This window comes from Myxine glutinosa, chromosome 1 (genome assembly GCF_964187855.1).
Source record: "Myxine glutinosa chromosome 1, kmMyxGlut1.1, whole genome shotgun sequence".
NCBI lineage: Eukaryota > Metazoa > Chordata > Myxini > Myxiniformes > Myxinidae > Myxine > Myxine glutinosa.
The window spans coordinates 317,693,215-317,719,497 of record NC_136261.1 but is presented as its reverse complement, the minus strand read 5'-3'; the positions used below and the strand labels follow the sequence as shown (position 1 = coordinate 317,719,497).

Sequence of the window (26,283 nt, the reverse complement as noted above, 5' to 3'; positions counted from 1 at the left end):
TGTCCCTGGATATGAATCCGATAGAGAACTTGTGGGCAGAATTAACGCATCAAATCGACCACTTGGACCAGCAGCCGACCTCTGTGCGTGAATTGCAGCAGGCTATTGTCACTGCATGGCAAGCGATTCCTGTCCAAACCTTGGCAAATCTCGTGAACAGCATGCCTCAACGTGTACGTGCTCTCCTGAATGCTCGTGGGGGTTACACGAAGTACTGAACTGGAATTTTACTGTCCATAATCCCAGTCGTAATTTAACTTTTGTTTTTGTTAAAAAAAATTTTGGCTGATGTGCAAAATAAAGAGATACTTCTGGAAAACGTACAGAAGTTTAACACAGTACTGTCCATGAATTGAGTTCGATATCAGTTTACATCACTTTCAAGGATCAATTTATTTGTTTCGAAATGTCAAATGTGGTTTTTGTTTCTTTTAAAGGTCACATTAACAAAATCTAGAATAATTTCAACATAATTCCAATGAACTTTTGGTTCTAAGACATCTTGAAAAGTAAGTTCACCCCCACAAAAAAAATATTCCATATTAAATGCCAAGTCTGTATATATGTATGTATATATATATATATATATCTATATATATATATATATATATATATATATATATATATATATATATATATATATATATATATATATATATATATATATATTGTTACGGTCCGCGGATTAGATGTTATTTTACCGAGCGGAGGTATAACCGCGGCCGAACAGTTGCTCCCCACTAAACCCGATTCACCCAACGTTGGCCGTATCGCGCCGCAGCTACTCAATCTGGAAAACTCTAAAGCGACCGAATGCAAAGAGGAAGAAGACGTACAGAAGAGTAACTGGATTTATTACTATTTACACACATAAGCAAAAAGAGCAGTCACGATTATTTACAGGGGACATGAGACGCAGGTGACACAGTGAAAATTACTAGCTTATACAGACTTAGTTACTACCCAGGACAGAACAAACAAAGACGACTCACACGGGGAATTGCAGAGTGGATTGGCTGGAAGGAGGTGTGTGGCTGGAGGGGGAGGACGGCACGGAGCTGGCTGGAGCTTGATCCCGCACGGGACGTCGGGCTGGACCTCGACGGCTGCTGATGCCACCGATCCTGTCGTGTGCGCGGGATCACGGGTCGGATCACGGGTCGGATCACGGTCGGAGCCGATGCGCTGGTGGGGGGTCTGGCGTGACGGGTTCTCTCCTCTCTCTTTCTTTTGTCCAACCACTCTTTCTCCAACGCAACCACTCAACGCAACCACTGACCACCCCTGACGACCAACTCAGCTCTTGTCATGGACCTCTCTTTTCAGACTCATCTCCTTGTCTCAGAAAAAGCGCATCTCCTTTGGGAACGCCCCGCAGCGGGTTATATAGGCCCCGCCCCTCAACCTTTTCGAACCTCCCCCAAACGTTCTCTCTCCGCCCTCTCAAGCCAAACCCCTTGTTCATGGTTGGTCGAGTGGGGCTGGCTCACTCCTCCCCTCTCTGACGAGGTGGGGACCCACCTTTCTTCCCCAACCCTGCCTCGTGGCCAATGGTGGTTGAAGAAAACCGCCCAAAATGCAGTTGGCCATTGAAATGAAATGAAAGGGGATCTACTCTTATTTCACTTGGTGCAATGGAGTATTTAAATTAATGGGAGACACGGCCTTACCCTAAGACACATAATAAGATATAAGCTACTGAACAAGGGTTTTATCGGGTCCTGCAATGTGGTGTTTCATGGAATAACTACCGAGACGCCCTTTGACCTTCACACTACGGAGGTATTTACAAGGAATCATTACATTTTACAGAGGGTGATATTTACAACAATTTACTATACAATACAACACAATAAAAAAAAAACAATCCTCATATCCGCAACAATATATATATATATATATATATATATATATATATATATATATATATATATATATATATATATATATATATATATACATACATATACATATATATACATACATATATATATATATATATATATATATATATATATATATATATATATATATATATATATATATATATATATATATACATACATATACATATATATACATACATATATATATACATACATACATACATACATATATATATATATACATACATACATACATACATACATATATATATATATATATATATATATATATATATATATATATATATATATATATATATATATATATATATATATATATATATATATACTAGCTTGGTGAGGCGAGCGCACGCTCGCCTCACCAAGCGTCGTTACTGAGGAACGGGCTTATTTTAGGTGAGAATAATGACTGTACCTGAGTTGCTGTGTTGTCATGATTTACACCAATCATAATACAAACAATTATTTTGCACAAATGTATTTGTTGTGTTTGTGATATTACATTTTTATAGGCAATTAAGGTTGAAGATTTAGGTTGAATGTTTTTTTTTTCAAGAAAGAACCCCTCAGCACATACATAGGGGAGGGGTAGGTGCAGACTGGAAGTTTGGGACGATTACACCTCACCACCACGTAATACAAAACACCTCACCACCACGAAATTCAAAACACCTCACCACCACATAATTCAAAACACCTCACCACCACGAAATTGAAAACACCTCACCACCAAGTAATTCAAAACACCTCACAGCCCTAAAACACGTAATAAAAACACCTCACCACCACAAAATTGAAAACACCTCACAGCCATAAAACACATGATAAAAACACCTCACCACCACGAAATTGAAAACACCTCACAGCCATAAAACACGAAATAAAAACACCTCACAGCCATAAAACACAAAATAAAAACACCTCACAGCCATAAAACGCGGAATAAAAACACCTCACAGCCATAAAACACGTAATAAAAACACCTCACCACCACAAAATTGAAAACACCTCACAGCCATAAAACATGAAATAAAAACACCTCACAGCCATAAAACACGAAATAAAAACACCTCACAGCCATAAAACACGTAATAAAAACACCTCACAGCCATAAAACACGAAATAAAAACACCTCACAGCCATAAAACACGTCATAAAAACACCTCACAGCCATAAAACACGTAATAAAAACACCTCACAGCCATAAAACACGAAATAAAAACACCTCACACCCATAAAACACGTAATAAAAACACCTCACAGCCATTAAACACGTAATAAAAACACCTCACACCCATAAAACACGTAATAAAAACACCTCACAGCCATAAAACACGTAATAAAAACACCTCACACCCATAAAACACGAAATAAAAACCTCACAGCCATAAAACACGTAATAAAAACACCTCACAGCCATAAAACACGTAATAAAAACACCTCACAGCCATAAAACACGAAATAAAAACACCTCACAGCCATAAAACACAAAATAAAAACACCTCACAGCCATAAAACACGTAATAAAAACACCTCACAGCCATAAAACACGTAATAAAAACACCTCACAGCCATAAAACACAAAATAAAAACACCTCACCACCACAAAATTGAAAACACCTCACAGCCATAAAACATGAAATAAAAACACCTCACAGCCATAAAACACGTAATAAAAACACCTCACAGCCATAAAACACGAAATAAAAACACCTCACAGCCATAAAACACGAAATAAAAACACCTCACAGCCATAAAACTCAAAATAAAAACACCTCACAGCCATAAAACACGAAATAAAAACACCTCACAGCCATAAAACATGTAATAAAAACACCTCACAGCCATAAAACACGAAATAAAACACCTCACAGCCATAAAACACGAAATAAAAACACCTCACAGCCATAAAACATGAAATAAAAACACCTCACAGCCATAAAACACGTAATAAAAACACCTCACAGCCATAATACACGTAATAAAAACACCTCACAGCCATAAAACACGAAATAAAAACACCTCACAGCCATAAAACACGTAATAAAAACACCTCACAGCCATAAAACACGTAATAAAAACACCTCACAGCCATAAAACACGAAATACAAACACCTCACAGCCATAAAACACAAAATAAAAACACCTCACAGCCATAAAACACGAAATAAAAACACCTCACAGCCATAAAACACGTAATAAAAACACCTCACAGCCATAATACACGTAATAAAAACACCTCACAGCCATAAAACGTAATAAAAACACCTCACAGCCATAATACACGTAATAAAAACACCTCACAGCCATAAAACGTAATAAAAACACCTCACAGCCATAAAACACGTAATAAAAACACCTCACAGCCATAATACACGTAATAAAAACACCTCACAGCCATAAAACACGTAATAAAAACACCTCACAGCCATAATACACGTAATAAAAACACCTCACAGCCATAATACACGAAATAAAAACACCTCACAGCCATAAAACACGAAATAAAAACACCTCACAGCCATAAAACACGAAATAAAAACACCTCACAGCCATAAAACACGAAATAAAAACACCTCACAGCCATAAAACACGAAATAAAAACACCTCACAGCCATAAAACACGAAATAAAAACACCTCACAGCCATAAAACACGAAATAAAAATACCTCACAGCCATAAAACACGTAATAAAAATACCTCACAGCCATAAAACACGTAATAAAAACACCTCACAGCCATAAAACACGTAATAAAAACACCTCACAGCCATAAAACACGTAATAAAAACACCTCACAGCCATAAAACACGTAATAAAAACACCTCACAGCCATAAAACACGAAATAAAAACACCTCACAGCCATAAAACACGAAATAAAAACACCTCACAGCCATAAAACACGAAATAAAAATACCTCACAGCCATAAAACACGTAATAAAAATACCTCACAGCCATAAAACACGTAATAAAAACACCTCACAGCCATAAAACACGTAATAAAAACACCTCACAGCCATAAAACACGTAATAAAAACACCTCACAGCCATAAAACACAAAATAAAAACACCTCACCACCACAAAATTGAAAACACCTCACAGCCATAAAACATGAAATAAAAACACCTCACAGCCATAAAACACGTAATAAAAACACCTCACAGCCATAAAACACGAAATAAAAACACCTCACAGCCATAAAACACGAAATAAAAACACCTCACAGCCATAAAACTCTAAATAAAAACACCTCACAGCCATAAAACACGAAATAAAAACACCTCACAGCCATAAAACATGTAATAAAACACCTCACAGCCATAAAACACGAAATAAAAACACCTCACAGCCATAAAACATGAAATAAAAACACCTCACAGCCATAAAACATGAAATAAAAACACCTCACAGCCATAAAACACGTAATAAAAACACCTCACAGCCATAATACACGTAATAAAAACACCTCACAGCCATAAAACACGAAATAAAAACACCTCACAGCCATAAAACACGTAATAAAAACACCTCACAGCCATAATACACGTAATAAAAACACCTCACAGCCATAAAACACGAAATACAAACACCTCACAGCCATAAAACACAAAATAAAAACACCTCACAGCCATAAAACACGAAATAAAAACACCTCACAGCCATAAAACACGTAATAAAAACACCTCACAGCCATAATACACGTAATAAAAACACCTCACAGCCATAAAACGTAATAAAAACACCTCACAGCCATAATACACGTAATAAAAACACCTCACAGCCATAAAACGTAATAAAAACACCTCACAGCCATAAAACACGTAATAAAAACACCTCACAGCCATAATACACGTAATAAAAACACCTCACAGCCATAAAACACGTAATAAAAACACCTCACAGCCATAATACACGTAATAAAAACACCTCACAGCCATAATACACGAAATAAAAACACCTCACAGCCATAAAACACAAAATAAAAACACCTCACAGCCATAAAACATGTAATAAAAACACCTCACAGCCATAAAACATGTAATAAAAACACCTCACAGCCATAAAACACGAAATAAAAACACCTCACAGCCATAAAACATGTAATAAAAACACCTCACAGCCATAAAACACAAAATAAAAACACCTCACAGCCATAAAACACGAAATAAAAACACCTCACAGCCATAAAACACGTAATAAAAACACCTCACAGCCATAATACACGTAATAAAAACACCTCACAGCCATAAAACACGAAATAAAAACACCTCACAGCCATAAAACACGAAATAAAAACACCTCACAGCCATAAAACACAAAATAAAAACACCTCACAGCCATAAAACATGTAATAAAAACACCTCACAGCCATAAAACATGTAATAAAAACACCTCACAGCCATAAAACACGAAATAAAAACACCTCACAGCCATAAAACACGAAATAAAAACACCTCACAGCCATAAAACACGTAATAAAAACACCTCACAGCCATAATACACGTAATAAAAACACCTCACAGCCATAAAACACGAAATAAAAACACCTCACAGCCATAAAACACGAAATAAAAACACCTCACAGCCATAAAACACAAAATAAAAACACCTCACAGCCATAAAACACGAAATAAAAACACCTCACAGCCATAAAACACGTAATAAAAACACCTCACAGCCATAATACACGTAATAAAAACACCTCACAGCCATAAAACACGAAATAAAAACACCTCACAGCCATAAAACACGAAATAAAAACACCTCACAGCCATAAAACACAAAATAAAAACACCTCACAGCCATAAAACACATAATAAAAACACCTCACTGCCATAAAACACATAATAAAAACACCTCACAGCCATAAAACACAAAATAAAAACACCTCACAGCCATAAAACACAAAATAAAAACACCTCACAGCCATAAAACACAAAATAAAAACACCTCACAGCCATAAAACACATAATAAAAACACCTCACAGCCATAAAACACGAAATAAAAACACCTCACAGCCATAAAACACGAAATAAAAATACCTCACAGCCATAAAACACGTAATAAAAATACCTCACAGCCATAAAACACGAAATAAAAACACCTCACAGCCATAAAACACGAAATAAAAATACCTCACAGCCATAAAACACGTAATAAAAATACCTCACAGCCATAAAACACGTAATAAAAACACCTCACAGCCATAAAACACGTAATAAAAACACCTCACAGCCATAAAACACGTAATAAAAACACCTCACAGCCATAAAACACAAAATAAAAACACCTCACCACCACGAAATTGAAAACACCTCACAGCCATAAAACATGAAATAAAAACACCTCACAGCCATAAAACACGTAATAAAAACACCTCACAGCCATAAAACACGAAATAAAAACACCTCACAGCCATAAAACACGAAATAAAAACACCTCACAGCCATAAAACTCTAAATAAAAACACCTCACAGCCATAAAACACGAAATAAAACACCTCACAGCCATAAAACACGAAATAAAAACACCTCACAGCCATAAAACATGAAATAAAAACACCTCACAGCCATAAAACACGTAATAAAAACACCTCACAGCCATAATACACGTAATAAAAACACCTCACAGCCATAAAACACGTAATAAAAACACCTCACAGCCATAATACACGAAATACAAACACCTCACAGCCATAAAACACAAAATAAAAACACCTCACAGCCATAAAACACGAAATAAAAACACCTCACAGCCATAAAACACGTAATAAAAACACCTCGCAGCCATAATACACGTAATAAAAACACCTCACAGCCATAAAACGTAATAAAAACACCTCACAGCCATAATACACGTAATAAAAACACCTCACAGCCATAAAACGTAATAAAAACACCTCACAGCCATAAAACACGTAATAAAAACACCTCACCACCACGAAATTGAAAACACCTCACAGCCATAAAACATGAAATAAAAACACCTCACAGCCATAAAACACGTAATAAAAACACCTCACAGCCATAAAACACGAAATAAAAACACCTCACAGCCATAAAACTCTAAATAAAAACACCTCACAGCCATAAAACACGAAATAAAACACCTCACAGCCATAAAACACGAAATAAAAACACCTCACAGCCATAAAACATGAAATAAAAACACCTCACAGCCATAAAACACGTAATAAAAACACCTCACAGCCATAATACACGTAATAAAAACACCTCACAGCCATAAAACACGAAATAAAAACACCTCACAGCCATAAAACACGTAATAAAAACACCTCACAGCCATAATACACGTAATAAAAACACCTCACAGCCATAAAACACGAAATACAAACACCTCACAGCCATAAAACACAAAATAAAAACACCTCACAGCCATAAAACACGAAATAAAAACACCTCACAGCCATAATACACGTAATAAAAACACCTCACAGCCATAATACACGTAATAAAAACACCTCACAGCCATAAAACGTAATAAAAACACCTCACAGCCATAAAACACGTAATAAAAACACCTCACAGCCATAATACACGTAATAAAAACACCTCACAGCCATAAAACACGTAATAAAAACACCTCACAGCCATAATACACGTAATAAAAACACCTCACAGCCATAATACACGAAATAAAAACACCTCACAGCCATAAAACACAAAATAAAAACACCTCACAGCCATAAAACACGAAATAAAAACACCTCACAGCCATAAAACATGTAATAAAAACACCTCACAGCCATAAAACACAAAATAAAAACACCTCACAGCCATAAAACACGAAATAAAAACACCTCACAGCCATAAAACATGTAATAAAAACACCTCACAGCCATAAAACACGAAATAAAAACACCTCACAGCCATAAAACACGAAATAAAAACACCTCACAGCCATAAAACATGTAATAAAAACACCTCACAGCCATAAAACACGTAATAAAAACACCTCACAGCCATAAAACACGAAATAAAAACACCTCACAGCCATAAAACATGAAATAAAAACACCTCACAGCCATAAAACACGTAATAAAAACACCTCACAGCCATAAAACACGAAATAAAAACACCTCACAGCCATAAAACACGAAATAAAAACACCTCACAGCCATAAAACACGAAATAAAAACACCTCACAGCCATAAAACACGAAATAAAAACATCTCACAGGCATAAAACACGTAATAAAAACACCTCACAGCATTAAACACGAAATAAAAACACCTCACAGCCATAAAACACGAAATAAAAACACCTCACAGCCATAAAACACGTAATAAAAACACCTCACAGCCATAAAACACGAAATAAAAACACCTCACAGCCATAAAACATGAAATAAAAACACCTCACAGCCATAAAACACGTAATAAAAACACCTCACAGCCATAAAACATGAAATAAAAACACCTCACAGCCATAAAACACGTAATAAAAACACCTCACAGCCATAAAACACGAAATAAAAACACCTCACAGCCATAAAACACGAAATAAAAACATCTCACAGGCATAAAACACGTAATAAAAACACCTCACAGCATTAAACACGAAATAAAAACACCTCACAGCCATAAAACACGTAATAAAAACACCTCACAGCCATAAAACACGAAATAAAAACACCTCACAGCCATAAAACACGAAATAAAAACATCTCACAGGCATAAAACACGTAATAAAAACACCTCACAGCATTAAACACGAAATAAAAACACCTCACAGCCATAAAACACGAAATAAAAACACCTCACAGCCATAAAACACGTAATAAAAACACCTCACAGCCATAAAACACGAAATAAAAACACCTCACAGCCATAAAACACGTAATAAAAACACCTCACAGCCATAAAACACGAAATAAAAACACCTCACAGCCATAAAACACAAATAAAAACACCTCACAGCCATAAAACATGTAATAAAAACACCTCACAGCCATAAAACATGTAAAAAAACACCTCACAGCCATAAAACACGAAATAAAAACACCTCACAGCCATAAAACATGTAATAAAAACACCTCACAGCCATAAAACACGAAATAAAAACACCTCACAGCCATAAAACACGTAATAAAAACACCTCACAGCCATAAAACACAAAATAAAAACACCTCAGCCATAAAACACAAAATAAAAACACCTCACAGCCATAAAACATGTAATAAAAACACCTCACAGCCATAAAACACAAAATAAAAACACCTCACAGCCATAAAACACAAAATAAAAACACCGCACAGCCATAAAACATGTAATAAAAACACCTCACAGCCATAAAACATGTAATAAAAACACCTCACAGCCATAAAACACAAAATAAAAACACCTCACAGCCATAAAACATGTAATAAAAACACCTCACAGCCATAAAACACAAAATAAAAACACATCACAGCCATAAAACATGTAATAAAAACACCTCACAGCCATAAAACACGTAATAAAAACACCTCACAGCCATAAAACACGTAATAAAAACACCTCACAGCCATAAAACACGAAATAAAAACACCTCACAGCCATAAAACACGAAATAAAAACACCTCACAGCCATAAAACACAAAATAAAAACACCTCACAGCCATAATACACGTAATAAAAACACCTCACAGCCATAAAACACGAAATAAAACACCTCACAGCCATAAAACACAAAATAAAAACACGGCACAGCCATAAAACATGTAATAAAAACACCTCACAGCCATAAAACACGAAATAAAAACACCTCACAGCCATAAAACACGTAATAAAAACACCTCACAGCCATAAAACACAAAATAAAAACACCTCACAGCCATAAAACACGTAATAAAAACACCTCACAGCCATAAAACACGTAATAAAAACACCTCACAGCCATGAAACACCAAATTAAAAACACCTCACAGCCATAAAACACGAAATAAAAACACCTCACAGCCATAAAACACAAAATAAAAACACGTCACAGCATTAAACACGAAATAAAAACACCTCACAGCCATAAAACACGAAATAAAAACACCTCACAGCCATAAAACACGAAATAAAAACACCTCACAGCCATAAAACACAAAATAAAAACACCTCACAGCCATAAAACACGAAATAAAAACATCTCACAGCCATCAAACACGAAATAAAAACACCTCACAGCCATAAAACACGAAATAAAAACACCTCACAGCCATAAAACACGTAATAAAAACACCTCACAGCATTAAACACGAAATAAAAACACCTCACAGCCATAAAACACGAAATAAAAACACCTCACAGCCATAAAACACGTCATATAAACACCTCACAGCCATAAAACACGTAATAAAAACACCTCACAGCCATAAAACACGAAATAAAAACACCTCACAGCCATAAAACACGAAATAAAAACACCTCACAGCCATAAAACACGTAATAAAAACACCTCACAGCCATAAAACACGAAATAAAAACACCTCACAGCCATAAAACACAAAATAAAAACACCTCATAGCCATAAAACATGTAATAAAAACACCTCACAGCCATAAAACATGTAATAAAAACACCTCACAGCCATAAAACATGAAATAAAAACACCTCACAGCCATAAAACATGTAATAAAAACACCTCACAGCCATAAAACACGAAATAAAAACACCTCACAGCCATAAAACACGTAATAAAAACACCTCACAGCCATAAAACACAAAATAAAAACACCTCACAGCCATAAAACACAAAATAAAAACACCTCACAGCCATAAAACACAAAATAAAAACACCTCACAGCCATAAAACACAAAATAAAAACACCTCACAGCCATAAAACACAAAATAAAAACACCGCACAGCCATAAAACATGTAATAAAAACACCTCACAGCCATAAAACGTAATAAAAACACCTCACAGCCATAAAACACAAAATAAAAACACCTCACAGCCATAAAACACGAAATAAAAACACCTCACAGCCATAAAACACGAAATAAAAACACATCACAGCCATAAAACACGTAATAAAAACACATCACAGCCATAAAACACGAAATAAAAACACATCACAGCCATAAAACACGTAATAAAAACACCTCACAGCCATAAAACATGTAATAAAAACACCTCACAGCCATAAAACACGAAATAAAAACACCTCACAGCCATAAAACACGTAATAAAAACACCTCACAGCCATAAAACACAAAATAAAAACACCTCACAGCCATAAAACACAAAATAAAAACACCTCACAGCCATAAAACACAAAATAAAAACACCTCACAGCCATAAAACACGAAATAAAAACACCTCACAGCCATAAAACACAAAATAAAAACACCGCACAGCCATAAAACATGTAATAAAAACACCTCACAGCCATAAAACGTAATAAAAACACCTCACAGCCATAAAACACAAAATAAAAACACCTCACAGCCATAAAACACGAAATAAAAACACCTCACAGCCATAAAACACGAAATAAAAACACATCACAGCCATAAAACACGTAATAAAAACACATCACAGCCATAAAACACGAAATAAAAACACATCACAGCCATAAAACACGTAATAAAAACACCTCACAGCCATAAAACACGAAATAAAAACACCTCACAGCCATAAAACACGAAATAAAAACACCTCACAGCCATAAAACACGAAATAAAAACACCTCACAGCCATAAAACACGAAATAAAAACACCTCACAGCCATAAAACACGTAATAAAAACACCTCACAGCCATAAAACACAAAATAAAAACACCTCACAACCATAAAACACGTAATAAAACCACCTCACAGCCATAAAACACGTAATAAAAACACCTCACAGCCATAAAACACAAAATAAAAACACCTCACAGCCATAAAACACAAAATAAAAACACCTCACAGCCATAAAACACAAAATAAAAACACGGCACAGCCATAAAACATGTAATAAAAACACCTCACAGCCATAAAACATGTAATAAAAACACCTCACAGCCATAAAACACAAAATAAAAACACCTCACAACCATAAAACATGTAATAAAAACACCTCACAGCCATAAAACACAAAATAAAAACACCTCACAGCCATAAAACATGTAATAAAAACACCTCACAGCCATAAAACACAAAATAAAAACACCACACAGCCATAAAACACGAAATAAAAACACCTCACAGCCATAAAACACGTAATAAAAACACCTCACAGCCTTAAAACACGTAATAAAAACACCTCACAGCCATAAAACACGAAATAAAAACACCTCACAGCCATAAAACACAAAATAAAAACACCACACAGCCATAAAACACGTAATAAAAACACCTCACAGCCATAAAACATGTAATAAAAACACCTCACAGCCATAAAACAAAATAAAAACACCTCACAGCCATAAAACATGTAATAAAAACACCTCACAGCCATAAAACACGAAATAAAAACACCTCACAGCCATAAAACACGAAATAAAAACACCTCACAGCCATAAAACACGAAATAAAAACACCTCACAGCCATAAAACACGAAATAAAAACACCTCACAGCCATAAAACACGTAATAAAAACACCTCACAGCCATAAAACACAAAATAAAAACACCTCACAACCATAAAACACGTAATAAAACCACCTCACAGCCATAAAACACGTAATAAAAACACCTCACAGCCATAAAACACAAAATAAAAACACCTCACAGCCATAAAACACAAAATAAAAACACCTCACAGCCATAAAACACAAAATAAAAACACGGCACAGCCATAAAACATGTAATAAAAACACCTCACAGCCATAAAACATGTAATAAAAACACCTCACAGCCATAAAACACAAAATAAAAACACCTCACAACCATAAAACATGTAATAAAAACACCTCACAGCCATAAAACACAAAATAAAAACACCTCACAGCCATAAAACATGTAATAAAAACACCTCACAGCCATAAAACACAAAATAAAAACACCACACAGCCATAAAACACGAAATAAAAACACCTCACAGCCATAAAACACGTAATAAAAACACCTCACAGCCATAAAACACGTAATAAAAACACCTCACAGCCATAAAACACGAAATAAAAACACCTCACAGCCATAAAACACAAAATAAAAACACCACACAGCCATAAAACACGTAATAAAAACACCTCACAGCCATAAAACATGTAATAAAAACACCTCACAGCCATAAAACACAATAAAAACACCTCACAGCCATAAAACATGTAATAAAAACACCTCACAGCCATAAAACACGAAATAAAAACACCTCACAGCCATAAAACACGAAATAAAAACACCTCACAGCCATAAAACACGAAATAAAAACACCTCACAGCCATAAAACACGACATAAAAACACATCACAGCCATAAAACATGTAATAAAAACACCTCACAGCCATAAAACACAAAATAAAAACACCTCACAGCCATAAAACATGAAATAAAAACACCTCACAGCCATAAAACACAAAATAAAAACACCTCACAGCCATAAAACACGTAATAAAAACACCTCACAGCCATAAAACATGTAATAAAAACACCTCACAGCCATAAAACACAAAATAAAAACACCTCACAGCCATAAAACACGCAATAAAAACACCTCACAGCCATAAAACACGAAATAAAAACACCTCACAGCCATAAAACACGAAATAAAAACACATCACAGCCATAAAACATGTAATAAAAACACCTCACAGCCATAAAACACAAAATAAAAACACCGCACAGCCATAAAACATGTAATAAAAACACCTCACAGCCATAAAACACAAAATAAAAACACCGCACAGCCATAAAACACGTAATAAAAACACCTCACAGCCATAAAACACAAAATAAAAACACCTCACAGCCATAAAACATGTAATAAAAACACCTCACAGCCATAAAACACAAAATAAAAACACCTCACAGCCATAAAACATGTAATAAAAACACCTCACAGCCATAAAACATGTAATAAAAACACCTCACAGCCATAAAACACAAAATAAAAACACCTCACAGCCATAAAACACAAAATAAAAACACCTCACAGCCATAAAACATGTAATAAAAACACCTCACAGCCATAAAACACAAAATAAAAACACCTCACAGCCATAAAACACAAAATAAAAACACCGCACAGCCATAAAACACGAAATAAAAACACCTCACAGCCATAAAACATGTAATAAAAACACCTCACAGCCATAAAACACGTAATAAAAACACCTCACAGCCATAAAACACAAAATAAAAACACCTCACAGCCATAAAACATGTAATAAAAACACCTCACAGCCATAAAACACGAAATAAAAACACATCACAGCCATAAAACATGTAATAAAAACACCTCACAGCCATAAAACATGTAATAAAAACACCTCACAGCCATAAAACACAAAATAAAAACACCTCACAGCCATAAAACACAAAATAAAAACACATCACAGCCATAAAACATGTAATAAAAACACCTCACAGCCATAAAACACGTAATAAAAACACCTCACAGCCATAAAACATGAAATAAAAACACCTCACAGCCATAAAATACATAATAAAAACACCTCACAGCCATAAAACACGTAATAAAAACACCTCACAGCCATAAAACATGTAATAAAAACACCTCACAGCCATAAAACACGAAATAAAAACATCACAGCCATAAAACATGTAATAAAAACACCTCACAGCCATAAAACATGTAATAAAAACACCTCACAGCCATAAAACACGTAATAAAAACACCTCACAGCCATAAAACATGTAATAAAAACACCTCACAGCCATAAAACACGAAATAAAAACATCACAGCCATAAAACATGTAATAACATGTAATAAAATGTAATAAACAATCTCATGTAATAAAATAACATGTAATAAAATCATGTAATAAAATCATGTAATAAAATCATGTAATAAAATAACAAAACAATCTCTCGAAAATCCTCTCTATCTCTTTGCTGATGACTCCACTCTCTGCCGCTCCATTCCTCTTCCCTCAGATCGGCAGTCTGCTGCCTCCTCACTCTCTGAAGACCTGGACAAAATCACAGACTGGTCAAACAAGTGGAACATGTCTTTCAATCCTGACAAATCTCACACTCTTACTATGTCTCTCCGAAAAGATCGACTGGACAACCCTCCCATCTACTTTCTCAACAATCCTCTCCAAGAAGTTCTGTCGCTCAAGATTTTGGGTCTCACTATCTGCCATGATCTTTCTTGGGAAAACCACATTTCCAAGCTGGCCTCCAAAGCCAGTCGCCGACTGGGCATCCTCCGTCGTGCGAAGTCCTTCCTCGGCACACCTGAGCTCCTCACCACATACAAGGCTTTCATCCGCAGCTCAATGGAATACTGTTCTCCCCTATGGGCCGGTGCTCCTGCCTCACACCTAGCTCGGCTTCACGCTGTTGAAACCAAAGCTTTCAGAATTATTGGAATCTCCCGCGATGAAGCTATCTCTGAGGGCCTTTCACTCACTCACTGCAGGCAGGTAGGTGGTCTTTCTGTCTTCTACCGACTCCTCTCCGGCCTTGCACCCCCAGCTCTCTCTGTGCTCTGTCCCCCAAATATTCCTACAGGTCGCACAAGATCTGCCAGCAACCCTCTGATGGTTAAACTGCCGAAATCTCGGCTCTCTGCTCACCTTCACTCTTTCATTCCTCTTTTCTCCCGCCTCTGGAACAAACTCCCTCACTCCCTTCAATCCCACTCCTCCCTCCAGGTCTTTAAAACAGCTGTTCACCACCATCTCTTATCTTCCCCCATCCAAAACCTTGATCTTTTCTACCCCCGCTAATTCACCCCAGATCCACCTTGTTTGAAATTCCAACTTCTTTCCTGGAAGTCCTGGCAGTGTCCATATGTTTTATACCTCTCCCACCGCCCCCTTCCCATGCCCCCCCCCCCCCAAAGCCCTCGCCCTCTCTCAGATCTCTCGATGTCTCCATGTCTCTCGGTCCCTGCTCTCAAATGTTGTGTTTGTGTCCTTCCCCCTCTCTCCCCATCTTGTCTACCGCTCCCTATGTTATATGTTTTATGTGTCGGTTTGTCTTTCTGTGTGATTAATGTTCGCTCTTTCACGAGCCTCGATCTTGTATCCAAAAAAAAAAAAAAAAAAAAAAAAAAAAAAACACCTCACAGCCATAAAACACAAAATAAAAACACCGCACAGCCATAAAACATGTAATAAAAACACCTCACAGCCATAAAACATGTAATAAAAACACCTCACAGCCATAAAACACAAAATAAAAACACCTCACAGCCATAAAACATGTAATAAAAACACCTCACAGCCATAAAACACGAAATAAAAACACCTCACAGCCATAAAACATGAAATAAAAACACCTCACAGCCATAAAATACATAATAAAAACACCTCACAGCCATAAAACACGTAATAAAAACACCTCACAGCCATAAAACACGAAATAAAAACACCTCACAGCCATAAAACACAAAATAAAAACACCTCACAGCCATAAAACACAAAATAAAAACACCTCACAGCCATAAAACATGTAATAAAAACACCTCACAGCCATAAAACACGTAATAAAAACACCTCACAGCCATAAAACACAAAATAAAAACACCTCACAGCCATAAAACATGTAATAAAAACACCTCACAGCCATAAAACACGTAATAAAAACACCTCACAGCCATAAAACACAAAATAAAAACACCTCACAGCCATAAAACATGTAATAAAAACACCTCACAGCCATAAAACAAGTCATAAAAACACCTCACAGCCATAAAACACAAAATAAAAACACCTCACAGCCATAAAACATGTAATAAAAACACCTCACAGCCATAAAACACGTAATAAAAACACCTCACAGCCATAAAACACGTAATAAAAACACCTCACAGCCATACAACACAAAATAAAAACACCTCACAGCCATAAAACATGTAATAAAAACACCTCACAGCCATACAACACAAAATAAAAACACCTCACAGCCATAAAACATGTAATAAAAACACCTCACAGCCATAAAACACAAAATAAAAACACCTCACAGCCATAAAACACGTAATAAAAACACCTCACAGCCATACAACACAAAATAAAAACACCTCACAGCCATAAAACACAAAATAAAAACATCACAGCCATAAAACACGAAATAAAAACACCTCACAGCCATAAAACACGTAATAAAAACACCTCACAGCCATAAAACACAAAATAAAAACACCTCACAGCCATAAAACACAAAATAAAAACACCTCACAGCCATAAAACACGTAATAAAAACACCTCACAGCCATAAAACACAAAATAAAAACACCTCACAGCCATAAAACATGTAATAAAAACACCTCACAGCCATAAAACACGTAATAAAAACACCTCACAGCCATAAAACACAAAATAAAAACACCTCACAGCCATAAAACATGTAATAAAAACACCTCACAGCCATAAAACATGTAATAAAAACACCTCACAGCCATAAAACACGAAATAAAAACACCTCACAGCCATAAAACATGTAATAAAAACACCTCACAGCCATAAAACACGAAATAAAAACACCTCACAGCCATAAAACATGTAATAAAAACACCTCACAGCCATAAAACATGTAATAAAAACACCTCACAGCCATAAAACACAAAATAAAAACACCTCACAGCCATAAAACACAAAATAAAAACACCTCACAGCCATAAAACACGAAATAAAAACACCTCACAGCCATAAAACATGTAATAAAAACACCTCACAGCCATAAAACATGTAATAAAAACACCTCACAGCCATAAAACACAAAATAAAAACACCTCACAGCCATAAAACACAAAATAAAAACACCTCACAGCCATAAAACACAAAATAAAAACACCTCACAGCCATAAAACACGTAATAAAAACACCTCACAGCCATAAAACACGTAATAAAAACACCTCACCACCACGAAATTAAAAACACCTCACAGCCATAAAACACGTAATAAAAACACCTCACCACCACATCATTTAAAAACACCTCACCACCACATCATTTAAAAACACCTCACCACCAAGTAATTCAAAACACCTCACCACCACGTAATTCAAAACACCTCACCACCACGTAATTCAAAACACCTCACCACCATGTGATTATAAATACCTCACCACCACGTAATTCAAAACACCTCACCACCATGTGATTATAAATACCTCACCACCACGTAATTCAAAACACCTCATCACTACATAATTAAAAACACCTCACCACCACATAATTCAAAACACCTCACCACCATGTGATTATAAATACCTCACCACCACGTAATTCAAAACACCTCATCACCACATAATTAAAAACACCTCACCACCATGTGATTATAAATACCTCACCACCACGTAATTCAAAACACCTCACCACCATGTGATTTAAGAACACCTCACCACCATGTGATTTAAAAACACCTTTTGTGTTTAAAAACACATTTAAAAACAAAAAAACACCATTTGACCACAAGAACCTAATACCAACTGTAAAGCATGGTGGAATTGGTGGTGGACATATTATGGTTTGGGGCAGCTTTGCTGCATCAGGGCCTGGGCAGCTCACCATCATAGAATCCACTGTGAATTCTTCATTGTACCAGAGGGTGCTTCAGGATAATGTGAGGCCATCTGTCGGAAAGTTGAAGCTCAACCGAAGGTGGACCTTGCAACATGACAATGACCATAAACATACCAGTAAATCCACCAAGGAATGGCTGAAAAGAAAGAAATGGAGGGTTCTGGAATGGCCAAGTCAAAGCCCGGATCTAAATCCCATCGAGATGTTGTGGGGGGATTTTAAACGAGCTGTGCATGCAACAAACCCCTCAAACATCGCACAGCTGAAAGAATTCTGCATGGAGGAGTGGGCAAAAATTTCTCCCTGTCGATGTCAGAGACTGGTAGACAGTTATAAGAAACGCCTACTTGAGGTTGTTTCTGCCAAAGGGGGCAATACCACCTATTAGAGCCAAGGGTCTACTTACTTTTTTCACATGCGAAATTTGTATTTATGTTTATTTAAATTATACAATGGACTACAAAATGTAAATGTTTCATGATATTTGTTATATTATATCACCTTTATCTGTCAATATTGTTGAAATGAAGATCAAATAGCTGTATGTTGAAATATGTTGAAAAAGTCAAAACTTTACATGGGGTGTCCTTACTTTTTCACGTGACTGTATATAGTATATACACTACATGACCAAAAGTATGTGGACACCCGAACATTGAACATCTCATTCCAAAAGCATGGGCATTAATATGGAGTTGATCCCCCATTAGCTGCTATATCAGCCTCCACTCTTCTGGGAAGGCTTTCCACTAGATGTTGGCACATTGCTGCGGGGATTCGCTTCCATTCAGCCACAAGAGCATTAGTGAGGTTGGGCACTGATGTTGGGCGATTAGGGCTGGCTCGCAGTCGGCGTTCCAATTCATCCCAAAGGTGTTTGATGTGGTTGAGATCAGGGCTCTGTGCAGGCCAGTCAAGTTCGTCCACACCGATCTCGACAAACCATTTCTGTATGGACTTTGTTTTGTGCACGGGGGCATTGTCATGCTGAAACAGGAAAGGGGCTTCCCCAAACTGTTGCCACAAAGTTGGAAGCACACAATCGTCTAGAATGTCATTGTATGCTGTAGCGTTAAGTTTTCCCTTCACTGGAATTAATGGGTCTAGCCCGAAATATGAAAAACAGCCCCAGGCCATTATTCATCCTCCACCAAACTTTACAGTTGGCACTATGCATTCGGGCAGGTAGCGTTCTCCTGGCATCCGCCAAACCCAGATTAGTCCGCCGGACTGCCAGATGGTGAAGCGTGATTCATCACTCCAGAGACGCATTTACACTGCTCCAGGGTCCAATGGCGGCGAACTTTACACCACTCCACCCGACGCTTTGCATTGCACATGGTGATCTTAGGCTTATGTGCGGCTGCTCTGCCATGTAAATCCATTTCATAAAGCTCCTGACGAACAGTTGTGCTGATGTTGCTTCCAGAGGCAGTTTGGAATTCGGTAGTGAGTGTTACAACCGAGGACAGACGTTTTTTACGCAGAAAGCGCTTCAGCACTCGGCGGTCCCGTTTTGTTAGCTTGCATGGCCTACCACTTCACATCTGTATGATGGTGAATGATGATGATGATGGTGTATGATGATGATGGTGGCATATGATGATGATGATGATGGCATATGATGATGATGGTGGCATATGATGATGATGAGGATGATGGTGTATGATGATGATGATGATGGTGGTGGTGTATGATGGTGTATGATGATGATGGTGGTGTATGATGATGATGATGATGAATGATGATGATGGTGGCATATGATGATGATGATGAGGATGATGATGGTGTATGATGATGATGATGGTGTATGATGATGGTGGTGGCATATGATGATGATGGTGGCATATGATGATGATGATGATGATGGTGGTGGTGGTGGTGGCATATGATGATGATGGTGGTGGCATATGATGATGATGTTGGTGGCATATGATGATGATGGCTGCATATGATGATGATGATGGTGTATGATGATGATGATGATGATGATGGTGGCATATGATGATGATGGTGGTGGCATATGATGATGATGATGGTGGCATATGATGATGATGCTGGTGGCATATGATGCTGATGCTGGTGGCATATGATGATTGTGGTGGCATATGATGATGGTGATGACGATGATGATGATGATGATGATGATGATGGTGGCATATGATGAAGATGATGGTGGCATATGATGATGCTGCTGGTGGCATATGATGCTGATGCTGGTGGCATATGATGATGATGCTGGCGGCATATGATGATGATGCTGGTGGCATATGATGATGGTGGTGGCATATGATTGTGACGGTGGCATATGATGATGGTGATGATGGTGATGACGATGATGATGATGATGATGATGATGATGATGATGTAAAGTGTTAACAACTCGGGCACCATTTGAAGTTGTAGGATACCGGGTATAAGGATGACACATTGAAAGTTAATGCCCACAGCAAACAAGAAAAGGTAAACATTCTATCTGAAAGATGACATTATCCCACAATGTAATGCTACCTGACTTCAGCAAAAGGCAAATTGAGTCAGTTGTTACCGTTCCACCAATAATAAAACTCAGGAAGAGACAATTCAGGAGTGAGCACAAATGGAAGAACATGATTAATTATTTCAAAGTGATTAAAACACAAGTGATAATTAAGAGTACTACTGCAACTTATTTAATGGCCCAAACTATCCCCACTCTCTTGCTTCGGAAAGCTTTTGGCCCAAGACTTTCACGAACAAACTGGCTAGGTGTGACGTCAGTACACTCATCTGAAGATGGCAGGAATTTGTATTGACTGTCCAGGGTACCGGCGTTAAACTTGTCGACTCTTTACAATATATACCATGGGATAATTAATGTCCACCAACTACTGTCAGCAGACGGGACAGCCAGCTTTACGTCCACTCCCCAGGAAGGCGCGCTTTGTGATGTTACACCGTCACCTTCGAAGCACTTAAATCCGACAGTTTAAACTTAGGTGTTGAGAATGGAACCCAGCCGAGACAGTTCAAATGTAACTAAGGGCTTTAACTCCGCAACATCCGAGTGTCAGACAAAATTATATATGCAATCACCTGATTGGTCATAGGTCACCTGCGTTATGCGGCCAATTTGATTGGAGGATGGGTTAGACCGCACACTGGTTTTTTCTCTGTTACACCTGTGTGGTGTTAAATGGCATCCTGTATTTCCATATATTTAATAGCAAGGTTACACCTTTTATTATCCTATTATGAGTTTTGTATTCAATGCAGCATATCCAGGTATAAATATCGAGAAGCCACTTGTGGCGTCTAATGCTTTTCATGCACATCTATCCAGATCCATGCGACGCCACGTACCCGGTTCCCTACGCGCCCTGGCCTTTTGAGCGGGAAAGATGCGTAAGTTCATGATCCTGAACCCGCAGCTGTCCCCAGAAGCACTTCCTGGATGGACCCCGTTGTCCTCTCCACCAGAGCCGGATGTGGAGCCCAAGGGGCTCACCCCAGAACACATGATTCACAGAGATTGCATTGTACTCTTGGGTCCTCCATCTCCATCAATCTACAGATAAAATAGGTCACTCAGTTACTCAGTCACTCAGTTTCACCATTTAGAGGTGAAAAGGGAATTATTCTCATTCAAAATTATTTTTCTTCATTTAATTAATACTTATACTGTAATACTAATAGTAATACGTTTAATATGTTCCAGCATATTAAATATGTAATAATATGTGATAATAGTAATAATATGTAATACTAATAGTAAATGTTCCAGCATCGCTGGAATCCGACATTTTTTCCCTGTTTTAAGAATGCTTTATATGGGATGTTGACCTCAGCTGACGCTTTGCGTACGTATTAAATTTACAAATAAACTCGAGAATCAAATAACAGCCGTCAAGTGAAATATATTATGACGTCATCACGTAACGTATCGACCAAGTTGACCATCGATTTTCGCTTTATTTTCAATTTAAAATGGTTCGAAAATATATTTAGATCACGCACTATAATGGGTATTGCAATGAAAACGAAAACTCAGAAACATAACACGAAGCCCCAGATCTTCCCTGGAGATACACTACCCACGAAAGAATGACCAGCTACACCGCAGGGAACACAGTCTTGTTGTTGAGTGTTGGTGTAGTGTCCAGTTCATTCATTGCAATGCTAATCATTCACGATTACGGTAAACTGAGTAAACACTCAAGGGAGGATAAAAACAATTGTATAACCTTGGGAGAATCCATAATCATAAAATAAGCAAAATGACCGCACTGTAGTCACAATTCTTGCAGCACATATAAAAATATTTTTTTTTTCGCCTCCTCTGTCCACTCAACTCCCTCACCCTTGCTGTTGAAGATATTATACAATTCACTCCCGAGGGTCTTCACGGTTTGGTTTGATATCAATTTGAGAATTATGAATCTGACGTACAGTTGGATCTAGTTTTAGGCAACTAGTACACCCACTCTGTACAAGAGTGGTATGAAGGGTCATGTTATAACCTCTGTGGGGTGTATAGATTAGTGTAGATCTGGGCTTGGGCCTCAAGAACATTAGAAGTGTATCCAGTTAGCAAGTTTCCGCCCTCTTGCTCTCTTTCTCTGGTAATAAACCATTTGTTCATAAAAAAAATACCGATAGACCTACTTGGTTATTTGAGGTGTGGGACTTTATCATTAAGCGCAACAGAATTCGTTTTAAAAATCCGGCAACGGGTCGATTGGGAAACGCGCATATGGCGCCGTTCAAAAATTACGTAACACTATTTTTAAGGGAGGCTCGTACAGGCTTGATTAAACCTTACTAATAAATGAACACTCCACCCAAACAAAGCCAATGAAAATCTGGCGCAACAAAGGCGGACAGTGTATAATTAGTCAGCTGAGGCCTAATGTGTTCAGTCCACAGGAAACAAGATGGCGGTCATATTTCGTCTCGGCACTATGGTGGGTGGAGTCAAGTGACAGACGTGAGCGTGGTCCGACAGCTGTACAACCAATGGGTGCACATTTCAAAAAGCGACCCACAGCAAGAACCCCAACAGCAATGTAAAGCTCCTGTAGACCTGTTGTGTGACATGTTGCAGATATAAACTAGAACGGCACTCAGTAGCAAGCATACATACCTCCACCTAGTTGGCCATATCACCCAATGGTGAAGAATCACTTAAAAAATTATACCAGCTGGATCCGGATCCGGATCTTCACCAAGATTGAATCGATTCTTCCTCGTCACACACACACACACACACACAACCTGTCCAACAAGTTTCGTCTAAATCCGTCTATAACTTTTTGAGATATCCCGCTATGTATCGTTTTTGGCCCTATCTCCCAATGGTGAAGAATCACTTTGTGAGGGAGGAGGGAGGGGTAGGGTGGAGGGGGAAGGGAGGGGGAGGGGGTAGGGTGGAGGGGGAAGGGAGGGGGAGGGGAGGACGGAGGGGGAAGGGGGAGGGAAGGGGAGGGAAGGGGAGGGCCAGTCAACAATGACGTTGCAGTTCTAATGGTCGGAGAGCAGCACAACAATCGCGACATCGTCCTGCATCTTCGCAACAGCACAAAGCGGATTTTGGAGACTCACCGATCCTGTGACGCCCTCCAGTACCGGCGTTGCCGGGCGGGGGAAGGGAGACCCGTACATTCGCCCTCTCGACTCAAGCTCACTCGGACAAAAGCCTCGCACAAATTTCGCCGTGAAGGCCCAATGGCCATGTCTATGCCACAAATCAAGTACGTAAGCGAGTCGGGCGCACTGAATTGAAAATATATAGAACGCTCATACTCCGTGAAAAGTGAAGCCGCCGTGTCGCCATCTTGGTTAGCACGACTCGACCAACTCGCTTCGCGGATCTCGTTTGTTTTGAACGTGTGAATTACGTGCGAACGCGTAACTGTGAGTTTATGGCGGCAAGGAACATCACGTGATCGCTCTGAGCGAATCAGCACGCTGCTCTGCCACCTGCTCAGATTCCGTGTATAATATTCCTCGCTGAAATGCGCTGAGGTAAATATGAATAAAAAATATGGATCTCGTAAAGATGAAAGAAAAAAAAACCTATGTGGTGTGAATGGCAATGTTCCTCGCTGAAATGTGAAAAAACGCAATCGCTTTTCGCTCTGAAATACGTGCGAACGCGTAACTGAGTTTATGGCGGCAAGGAACATCACGTGATCGCTCTGAGCGAATCAGCGCGCTGCTCTGCCACCGCCTCAGATTCCGTGCATAATATTCCTCGCTGAAATGCGCTGCGGTAAAAATATGGTAAAAAAATATTATGAAATATTTTTTTTTAGGTCGGCCATGTTCTTCCCAGGCTCAATGGCCATGTCTATGCCAAATATCAAGCACGTGAGCCTCTCCGTTTAGGAGTCTATTGGTAACATTACACACACACACACACACACACACACACACACACACAAACTGTGTTTTATATATATATACACAAAGAATTAAGTTAAGCACCCCCCCCCCGTTTTTTTACAACCTCGCACATTACAAGTTTGTTGTCGTCAAAACAGTGTAATATACCCATGATATTGCTATATTTTCTGGAGAAGTGATATTATGGTCACATAATAACATAACAATCATGCCGTTTTCAATATTTTATTCTGAATAATTTAAGGTGAAATTTTTTGGGAATTTTAGGCATATTTGCACCTCAATTTAAGTATGGAGCTATAGGTCCATCACGGACAGTGTGGATGACGTTTATGTTTTCTAACGTACAGT

General features: G+C 37.8%; 1 protein-coding gene across 4 annotated transcripts in view; it reads right to left on the bottom strand.

The window, feature by feature from the left end:
• The window catches only part of LOC137410946 (uncharacterized), a 57,572-nt gene extending 34,486 nt beyond the window's left edge, over positions 1–23,086 (bottom strand). For 3 of the 4 annotated variants that reach the window (XM_068096400.2, XM_068096390.2, XM_078769280.1), the window contains exon 1: positions 22,891–23,080. In XM_068096400.2, the coding sequence (XP_067952501.2) occupies positions 22,891–23,047 (157 nt within the window). In that variant the 5' untranslated portion in view covers positions 23,048–23,080. Of the gene's footprint in view, positions 1–22,890 lie in introns of all 4 variants that reach the window. The other variant, XM_078769274.1, reaches the window with a different exon arrangement.
• Positions 23,087–26,283: the final 3,197 nt, after the last annotated feature.